At 49.9% G+C, this 10,602-nt stretch overlaps 1 protein-coding gene across 1 annotated transcript; it reads right to left on the bottom strand.

Moving 5' to 3' along the window:
* Window positions 1–781: 781 nt before the first annotated feature.
* Window positions 782–7,308, bottom strand: LOC119089741 (transmembrane protein 19). Its single transcript, XM_037212553.1, has 6 exons — window positions 7,278–7,308; window positions 5,705–5,842; window positions 5,111–5,260; window positions 3,649–3,753; window positions 2,898–3,113; window positions 782–2,519 (listed from the first exon to the last, which is right to left on the bottom strand). Exons 2-6 carry the CDS (start codon window positions 5,790–5,792, stop codon window positions 2,356–2,358), a joined length of 723 nt encoding a protein of 240 aa, XP_037068448.1. The 5' UTR covers window positions 5,793–5,842; window positions 7,278–7,308; the 3' UTR covers window positions 782–2,355.
* Window positions 7,309–10,602: the final 3,294 nt, after the last annotated feature.

Below are 10,602 nucleotides of genomic sequence, written 5' to 3' on the forward strand. Positions count from 1 at the left end.
TGAGGAAGACGTGACATAGTCATTTAAATTACCACGTGTCTGTTTAGCAAATAATTTATTCAAAGACAAACGTCCTTAAAATCTGCGTGTCCATCTGTATATGAGGAAATACAAAACAAATTCTAACTCCTATTTGACCTTGTGATGGACCGCCAAAATGATGAATTTAAAACTTGACAGCGGCTCACAAGACACAAGCTCACTCAGCATCTACAAAGTGAAGTTAAAAAGCAGCTATTCTCTTCCATAACAAAACGCATGTGTTAATGCAGGAGAAGGGGAACTGCACTGATTTCTCAGCCTTTGCCTCCCTTCCCCTCCACACACCGTTCCCAGCCGTTCCTGCAGCTGTGATGGCTTGACATGCACGGAGGCTCTCCTTCAGGTTTTCAAACAGCCAGAAATCTGACAGGCCGCCTGGAAAGCAGGGCCGGTGCGGATGGGTTTCGATATGCTCCTCGTGCATGCGTGTGTGCGTGCGTCAGTGGACGATTGTGTGCGAACTGAAAACTAGCTGTTCTTCATTTAAAGTTTCAGCACAGGCAGCTCGATAACGTCGTTTGTCAGACGTACGCAACTGCGACCCATCATCCTGCACCAAAGTCAGAAGCGAAACGTGTATTGCTTGCCGCTGGCGAGCTGCGCTTTGGAAAACCGTCAACGGATTGATTTCAAACGGATTTCAAACGGATTGATCTTCATTACAAAAGTGTCAGCACAGGCAGCTCGATAACGTCCTTTGTTAGACGTACGCAACTGCGACCCATCATCGTGCACCACAGTCAGAAGCGAAACGTGTATTGCTTGCCGCTGGCGAGCTGCACTATGGAAAACCGTCAACGGATTGATCACCACACACGCTGCTAATAAAAAGTAAACGTACCGCTTGTGGCGGACGGCAGACACAAACGGCCAACCACACCACCTGGGAGGATTAACACCTGGACCCGGCGTCACGGCCCGAGGGGATCGTGACGTGCCCCCGACACTCCGGGGGTCGCGCGTCCCGGCACAGTGAAACACAAGTGCGAGCGTGGACATGCCGGTGCAAGGAACACAAACACATGCAGCATCCGTGCCACGATACACCCGGTGCACCCGAAGCAACAGCAGTCACGACCTGAGTTTGCACATAAACCAGTGCAATAAATTGGCACCCTATAGATAAGACGCTAGTGTTAGCCTTATTCCTCCTAGAATAGCCCGAAAGGAGAGATAAACGCAATGACGTTTCAGCCACCTGCCTTTATCGAATCAAATGTGAGTGGTTAATTCAAAGGTTTAAATTGCTTGTCAGCCCCACTCGATTTTTCAGGCTTGTTTAAACAGCGAGTCACAGTTTCTACAAGTCACCAACACGCAAGGGATTAAACAGTGGCCATTGCCAGCTTATACTGTATATGCATTGCCAGCATATACTGTGTATGATACAGTATATGTCCCACAAAATATCAGAAACGTAAAAATACGTGTACATACACGCAAATTCAAGAAATAACGCATTCAAGGAAAGACACATGCATCTTCATGCATTTTAATGCTTAGTTGGATATCCACTATAGCGTATTCGTGTCTGGAAATTGATCCTTGTTTAATCCTCTGAATGTTGGTGACTTGTGAAAACTGTGGTTCGCTGTATTAACAAAGAAAAAATCGAGTGGGGTCAGCAATTTCAGATTTTGAATTTCCTGGTCATATCGGTTTCGATAAAGCCATGTAGCCAAAACATCAATACATTTATTTCTCCTTTCTCCTGGTTATTCTAAGTGGAATAAGGCTAGCAGTATTGTCTTATCTTAATGTATAATGTTCCTCGCAAATGCACTTAACATACGTAAATTGACACGTTCTCGTAAAGAACGGCACAGTACATTGGTGCGCACGGTCTTGAACGCAAATAATTACGCATGCAGGAGGATGATTCGCCTAGTCAAGTTTGGAGCACATAATATCATTCCGCCAGCTGCTAGACAATATATTTTGAGCCACATGGGTTCGGCAGGAGTAGATGCCCATCCCAACAAAAGACAAGTGACTGCGACGCTGTAGCCCAGCGTCAGCGATCCTCCACAGTACGTACAATGCTGCCGGCAGACGGGAAGCGGCTTACTGGAAGACGTTACTATGACAACGGCGGCCCTAACTACAGCTGCGACGACCCACAATTCGCCAACACGCAAACTTAACTGCCGAGTCCGTCGGACCCACCAGAATACCGGCTGCTAGAAGTAAACTACACCGTGCTCTACAAAAAATCCTTAGCCGATGCCCCAGCCTGTAGCATAGTATCATCCTCCGGTCGACAGGCGCTTACGACTTGGCGCCAGTGCCAAATGGCGTCCCCTGGTGCTGGGGTCAGCGACCGGCCGGCCAGATCCAGTAGCCGATGACGGGGGCCACGCAGCCGGTGGCGATGGTCATCAGCAGGTTGACGGAGTGGTTGTCGATGATGGGTCGGCCGCATATGCGACGCACGCCCGGCCCCGGCCGCTCCACCACCACGCCCTCCTCCGTCACACCTGAGCAGGGTGGGCAGTGATGGGACGCGGGTCTCAACTGCGGCCAGGCGCCTGGCCTAACGCACCGCTACCCAGCCGCGTCACCCGGCACTGAGTACTGTATACACCTCGACCGCTGACCTGACCTGGCCTGACCCGTCCCACGTCACACCTGCGGACCAAGCCTGAACACTACGCCACCACACCTGCCGACCCCAGTACCACAGACTGGCCTCGACCCGCGCACTACAACGACATCTGAGCTTTGGTCCGAGCCAGGCGTTAATTAACCATTGACCTCTGCCGCGGCCGCCGGCGCACGTGACGTCAGCGCTGACTCCACCGCACCAGCAGCAGCCGCAGCAGCAGCAGCAGCAGCAGCAGCCGCGGCGCGCTGACCTGAGTACTGCAGCGTGGCGCCGAGCAGCGAGTCCAGCAGGCTGCCGAACAGGCCGGAGAGCAGGCCGACGGTGAGCAGCGGCCACTGCGGCGGCCGGCCGTGCAGCGTCCAGCCGCCCAGCACCGCCAGCTGCGTCAGCCAGCACGCCAGGCCCACCAGCGCGCCGCCCAGCAGGCTGGCCAGCAGGCCGGCCAGCGACACACCGCCGTTGGTGCCTGCCAGAGGGAGCGTCGACTGTAGGCCAGAGCGGGGTGCAGGTGCGAGAACTGAACGCTGGGCTTAAGGGCAGGTGTTCCACGTGCCGCGCAACGCGCGCTGGATTCACGAGGAAACTACGCTGAAGGCATGGCCAGCGCACGGTCACAGCGCGCCGAACCTACAGCCGATGCAAACTAAACGTGCTGTCCATGCACGCCTGATGTAAGCGAAAGTCGGGAAAGCGACACGGTAACAATGCAGAGAGCGCACTAATAACAGGCCGGTGGTTAAGAGGGCATGAGGTACAGCAACAACAGAAACGTAAGGCGCACCAGTTGACACCGTGCGAAAGCCAGGCGCATGGTAAAACTGCACTAAGTAGCATCAGCAGGCCCGTATATAACGCGACCTCCACTGCGGACCGCACACTTTCTTTTGCACGGTAGGCCTCCGCTCATTAGCACAGAGCTGTGAGCAGCACGCTGCAAGCGAGGACAGGCGGCGGCCGGCCCGGTCGCCGGGTGCACCCCCGGCCGCGGTCGGGGCGCGTACCTGTGGGCACCCGCTTCAGGGTGGTGATGAGCATCGGGTCCCGGCCGGCCAGCACCGTGCCCAGCTCGGAAGCCCACGTGTCGGCGTTGGCGGCGGCCAGCGAACCTGCCGCGAGGGGGCGCCCAGTCAGCGGCGGCCGATGGAGCGCGCCGACACCACCCGGACGCGCGCCGCGGCCGGACACGTGCCTCCACCGGACATGCGCTACGGTCGGACAAGTGTCACGATCGGACACGCGCCACGGCCGGACATGTGCCACGGCCGGACATGTGCCACGGTCGGACAGGTGCCACGGCCGGACACGTGCTACGGTCGGACAGGTGTCACGGCTGGACACGCGCCACGGTCGGACACGCGCCACCACCGGACACGTGCCACGGTCGGACACGCGCCACGGCCGGACACATGCCACGGTCGGACACGCGCCACGGCCGGACATGTGCCACGGCCGGACATGTGCCACGGTCGGACACGTGTCTCGGCCGGACACGCGCCAGGGCCGGACACATACCACGGTCGGACACGCGCCACGGCCGGACACATGCCACGGTCGGACACGTGCCATGGCCGGATACGCGCCACGGTCGGACACGCGCCACGGCCGGACACGTGCCACGGTCGGACACGCGTCACGGCCGGACAAGTGTCACGGCCGGACACGCGCCACCGTCGGACACGTGTCACGATCGGACACGCGCCACGGTCGGACACGCCGGCCGTCGCACTCAGCAGATAAGAGACAGACCATCTTGAATTTGACTGTGCGCAAGCTCCCGGAAAAGTCAACAGATTCGAAACGGCCGCTGTCAGCATAAACTGTGCTCCACATCGCTTAGATATGTGTCTGTTTCGGCCGGTTACGCTGGAGCTACCATACAAGGGTCATCGTTGCAAGGCATCCACCAGCTAACGCCGAAGTCTACGGTCAAGACGAACATGTGGGCACTTGCTATTGGCTATGGTTCTGATTCTCGGCGGCAATCGACATGGTGGATGACGAAGGCAAAAGCCACACCAGTCACAGCCGCTCCGAAACTCAGGCAAACGGTACACTGGGATGGCAGTGCCAGTATTCACCACTTTGGCGTTCACATAAGAATAAGTTGCATGACGGCTCCTTGCGGACTTATATGCCAGCCTCCAAAACGGTCAAGCAAAGAGCTCATGCCTACCGACTTCAGAAATCCACCCCATAGTATTCCCACCTGTACACCTCGCATCGAGGTCCGCAGATCCAGACAAGAGCTCCCGATTTTCCGCTTGCCATTAGCCAGGATGGTCTCCAGACTGCCGTTCCCAGCGCTAATCCATCGACCCGATGCCAAACTTCGCACACGCCGGGCAACCGGCGCGTCACACTTGGTGGTTGCTTTTTTTCCGACGGTGACGGGTCAGTCAGGGCCGCACCGATATTCCCACGTCCCATCGCACCATCCCGGCTCTCTCCCAAGTTCCGTCTTACCGAGCACGGCCAGCATGAGCACGGAGCCGTGGAAGTCGGCGTGGAAGTCGACGGGCGTCTCGCGGCAGCCGCACTCGATCAGGTACAGACAGGCGGCCTGGGCGGCGGCGCCACCATTGCAGAACACCTGTCGCCAGTTGCGCTGACCGCCTGCGGAAGGGGAGGAGCAACGGCTCAGCGCTCTGGCGGCGAGGGCCTTGCCCTGGCGATTGCCCTCTGTGGTTTCGCTAAACCCAAGGAATTTCCCGTCAGTAGCAGATTAGTGTCCTTGCACGAGTACAGATGGCCGGTTAAGTGCGATGCGTCTTGGTGAGGGTTAGCTTGGTCTGTAGGGCAGCTTGATCTGCCCTGAAATACCAAAAATTAAGGGAGCCAACAACACCAAATTTACATGATACATAGAACTCAATGTGCTAATTTGGGCGCACTTTTAGGGCTTAAGATCGTGACCTTCAGGTCAGTTAAGGTCAAACATGGCCAAGCTTGAAATCAGGCAAAACGATGTCGCACCATACACATAACCCACCGCCAACTGGAAGGATAAACTGAAATAAAAAAGTTGACATTCTCAAGACAAGTACCTTACACACTTACCTTCCTTAAAATCGTCCTCAAACCTTTGCTTCTGTTTGCTTCTAAAACGTGTGGCCTTCGACGATGATAAAAAGAAGGTCAGCAGCATTGCCAAGAACGTCCAGTTTCCCAGGGTGAGGAGAAAGCCAACAATCAGACCTGAAATGCAGCGAGTTTTTTCACCACCTCACAGTTATGCAGCATGAAAATAACTCTTGCAACTGTAAATGCATCCTTATCCACGAACAATGAGGATAAACAGCTAGGAGTATATGTAGCGTAAAGGTCTTTGCTCGCACCCTTATCCATCCGCCTAGGGAATACTATTTCAATTCAACTGATATTTTGCCCCCGACCATTTTGGCAGACAGGGCAGCGGACAGATATTTCTCGTGGCGTACAAAGCGGCGCACGTGTGCCACGCTGACCACCTCTGGTCAGATGACAGCTGACCATCTTTGATCAAATGACAGGTGACCGCCTCTGGCCAGATGGCAGCTGACCGCCTCTGGTCAGATGGCAGCCGTCTGCCTCTGGTCAGATGGCAGCCGACTACCTCTGGTCAGATGGCAGCCGTCTGTCTCTGGTCAGATGGCGTCAAATGACAAATAGTCAACACCATGCAGTGGTAGCACATCGCCAGGCTGGTTGTAGGAGCAGTCGTGCATCACATGACTCGTGGCCGACGGCCTCAGGCCACAGGTTCAGGTGCTGCTTGATGCATAAACCAAAAGCAAGCAAGATACTCGTTGGATCCTATCGTTGCATCAGTATGCCTTTACAGTTTGCCATTGCTGGTCACTGTAACTTCATTTCATAGGAAGTGTGACTGCGGCTATCAGCTTCAGGAATGTATCCCAGTCTGTACAGGTTGTCGCCGACAAAAAACGGTAAACACGCCATTTTCAGCTGGCTGAAAATGGCGTGTTTACCGGTTTTTGTCGGTGACAACCTGTACCGACTGGGATACAATGTGCAATATGCACGGCATGGTCCAGCAAACAAGGCACAACGTGACCAAAAACATTTCAGTAAGCATATGACAGCTGTGCATATCCGCCAAAAATACGCTAAGTACCCTCAAGTCCTTCTCAGGATGAACTGACACGCAAGAAAGGCCGGAGAGAAGTATCAGACCAAAACGTTGAGTAAACAATAACGACACCGGCGAGGACAGTATTCTGAATAATCTTACAACACAATGAAGTACAAGGATTATGTATTTCGATTCGCAGCTAACTTGAAACAGTGTATTGGGAAATGCTTTCTGCCCCTCTCGTCAGCGCAAGGTTTCACCGGTCAGATTTGATGCAAAGCTATTTGTCGTCGTGCGCACACAACTAGTGGATCTTCGACTGAACGCTCACGCAGGGCGGGGCTTTCAGCGCATTAATATCACGTCTTCTTTCACCCTGCTTCAAAAGCAACAACATTTAAAAGTGTTTGGGGGCACTAGCTACGTTTTTGGAATCGTCTACGTGATGACACCTGATCAGTATCACACGCTCGATCACTTCGCCCGTCTCAACGCGCACAAGACGTTATTTTGTTAGCATAAACATTAAACAGACTATCTGCCTGGCTCAACACCCACCTGCTAGTACTCCTGACTTATCCAAACTGCGCTTCTTTAAGCCCCGGTGGGCGATGAAGATCGGTACGATGATGGCGGCGATCCATCTTGGGGCTGAGCACACGTCTGAAACTACAGCTGCCCATCAGCCACCCTGCACATTTTAACAGAGAAGACATCGCAATGGTTGTGCAGCTGGAACCTTTAGCAAACACGGTTTCAGCTAATCATAAATATGTGCATGGGGGAATGTGGCATTTCACGACAAAATAACCGAGCAAATCTCAAATTTACGCCCTCATACTTTCAGAAGATCTGAAATTACATACCAGGGATATTCTCGAGCCCTTAAAGACAGCTGTGCGAGTCCCAGACCTCTCTGGGCAACGATCACCGCATTATAGCCTCGGGTATTTTCGAGAGATTATGCTGCAGGCAAGGAAACTTTTGTAAATTTCAAAATTTCTTTGCAACTTTCACCACGTGACTCCGGTCTTTTTCAAAGAGCTTCCTGTATCAATGATGTCAAAAGTTGCCATTTTAACATGACCCCAATCAACTTTGGTGAAATATGTGAAAGTTGGAAAACAAAAAGATGGTCTCTTATTATAAGCGCCATTGTTGGGGTTCACAAAAGGCGTGTAGACGGCGCTGGGAACGGTACCGCCGTATATCTCCAGAGTGGGGAAACATATCCAGAGGCCGTGAACCACATACAATTCGGTGGGCGATTCTGAGCTCGAAATCTATCAATATGTTTGTGATCTGATGCCAACGTCGAAGCAACATTAGGGATCAAATGCAGGTTAATGCATACACTGTATAATTTACTTCTGCTATCACCATATCGGTGGGACTTGCACAATGAGACAGCTGATGACGTCATCCTTAACATACAAATGAGTCACAGTTACTCTCTTACTTGTTGGTCTAAAAAATAAGGTGACATTGGGTTGCACACAATACATTAAGAAACTGGCACTTCCCCACAGTCACTGCTGTATATCTGATCATACAAAAGACAAGGTCAACACAACAGACATGCTGCTCAACTAGCTCATATTGGAACTTTGAATTTGGAACAGATCCTCCTCACTGAGCACCAATTAATTTGCACAACACAGTGATGTTGGCCAATATTAGAATAACTCTGCAACTAATATGGTGACAGCACATGGGAGCCAAAAGTGGCCTTTAGCCAAACATCATGGCTCTTGACAGCTGAGAATATGTTTCAATACCTGAACACCCATCAGACAAACTGGTCAAACCCATGCTATTTTTATGGCTAATAACAACTAGGTCATCATCCATCTTTGCTCTGAAGGCATCATTTTTGCTCAAATGAAACTTTAAACTTCCTATCCCTGATCTGTAGACAGTCCATGAACCACTGTGGTTGCCACATTCTTGGACAAGGATTAATGTAAATGCTTTGATCCCTTCATTTTGATAGCCATTTACAATGGAATCCCTATACTTAGATGGCCCTTGCAAACTGACCACAGCTCTCCATCTTGCCTTAGTCACCTTTCCTGAGGAAACTAAAGGAATTGTAAGATTCTAATAAACTTTTTGCTGAAAAAACTGTGTCTCCATTTGCATGACATTTTAAGCATTATCAATAAAACCAATAACATTTTTAACAATAACCCACTCAGTGCCACCTACACTCCAAATGCAATACTCTGCACTGTTGGCATTTAGCAGTTGCAGGTTGATACTTGCAAATTATTTGCTATTACTTAATTTGCCACTTGATAGCTGGCAAAACTACTTGTTTACTTTTGTATTTGTTTCCTTGTGAATGTTAATCATATCCATGGTGGGCTCTTAAGAGAAGCCTCTTGACAGAATCAAAATATTGAAAGTAGCACTCAAGTGAACTGTTCTGAGAACCAGGCATGGTGCACATGATGACATGATGCATACATGCTTTTTTAACACAATATGTATGTGAATCCTTTGTTTATATATAATGCATTTGTATAAGTAAAATGAATTTGCAGAGAACATTATACATATATACACACACACACATATATATATATATATATATATATATATATATATATATATATATACCTGACACCTGTAATGGCCTCATTCCTTATAGAAAAAAATAGGAAAATGTAACACATTTACATTTTCTTTTGCTGTGTTTTTCTATGACAAATTAGGCTATTTCTACTATCTTATCTACCATGCACTTGCATACATATGTTAAGTCATACTTTCATGAACACTACACATGCCTCACTTAACAAATTTGCATTGATCACCATATCACATCATCACATGGTTTCTCACATTGATCACTATATCATAACCTCACATGGTTTCTCAAGTCATTTGAAAATTAGTGATCATCAATTTGTCTTTAAAATGATATAAAAGTACTTAAAATATCCTATACCAAGTGAATTATTGAACCAATCTTGACATCTTCCAACATTCCACCTCTGTGAAATTAGCCTTTGGTTATGCCAATGACTTGTGGCCAGTATTGATATTTCATCATTTTCATAACTTGTGAAATCTTCACATTTTTAGCCTCTGTGGAATTGGCCTACAGCTGTGACAATGCCCTGTGGTCAATGTTGATGTTTTCTCTTACCCTCTTATCTCTTAATTTGGCCATTACCCAGGACATTCAAAGAAAATTAAAGAAACCCGACAAATGGCATTGTCAGTTTGTGCCTTAGCGAACTGTTATTGTTTTCTGAGCAGCCATTGTGAGCTTTCACCTCATGTTGAAGTCTATTACCCTGTTTACATGGGCAGCTGTGATTCGAATTGAGCCGGGACCCGTCCTCGATCCGAACTATCCGGCCCATGTTATGATAGGCCCTACGCTATCGCTCTCCGCGCGTTATCCTCACCATTTCCAAACATCCAAAGGCTCACATAGTTGGATATCCAGAATGCAACTGACAGACTCAGAGCAACGCAATACAATAGAAGTATCATAACCATATCACGCAATTGAAGGAAACGAGTAGTGCACGTCCTATAGTCCCAATGCGGTGCCTTCATTGATTGCCCTGATACCCTTGCAAAGTCTTAAGCGCGCTGTAAATGTCTATAAATTATCAGGAGCATTTAGTAAGTTTGGGACATCAACGATGTAAGGAAAGGGCATGAATTTCTTCTATGATAACCCCTGTCTTCTAGAAATTGAGTGGGAAAAAAAGAAAAACCAGTTTTTAATTTATTGGTCGAACAACAATTAGGTTCATGTTCAAAAGTTACACATATTACGCTTATTGACGTGTTCATGATAGCTTGGCAATCGACAGCGAGCGCATCTGCAAGTACCTCGCTGAGTGTGTGCGGGGCGGTGGGC

This window comes from Pollicipes pollicipes, unplaced genomic scaffold, assembly GCF_011947565.3.
Source record: "Pollicipes pollicipes isolate AB1234 unplaced genomic scaffold, Ppol_2.1 Scaffold_3087;HRSCAF=3621_pilon_pilon_pilon, whole genome shotgun sequence".
NCBI classification, from domain to species: domain Eukaryota; kingdom Metazoa; phylum Arthropoda; class Thecostraca; order Pollicipedomorpha; family Pollicipedidae; genus Pollicipes; species Pollicipes pollicipes.

Coding starts and splice junctions, on each gene's coding strand:
- LOC119089741 (XM_037212553.1), bottom strand. CDS start 5,792: ATGCTGCTGACCTTCTTTTTATCATCGTCGAAGGCCACACGTTTTAGA. Junction 5,261..5,704: donor TGAGGACGATTTTAAGGAAG/GTAAGTGTGTAA, acceptor CCCCTTCCGCAG/GCGGTCAGCGCAACTGGCGA. Junction 3,114..3,648: donor CCTGAAGCGGGTGCCCACAG/GTACGCGCCCCG, acceptor TCCCTCTGGCAG/GCACCAACGGCGGTGTGTCG.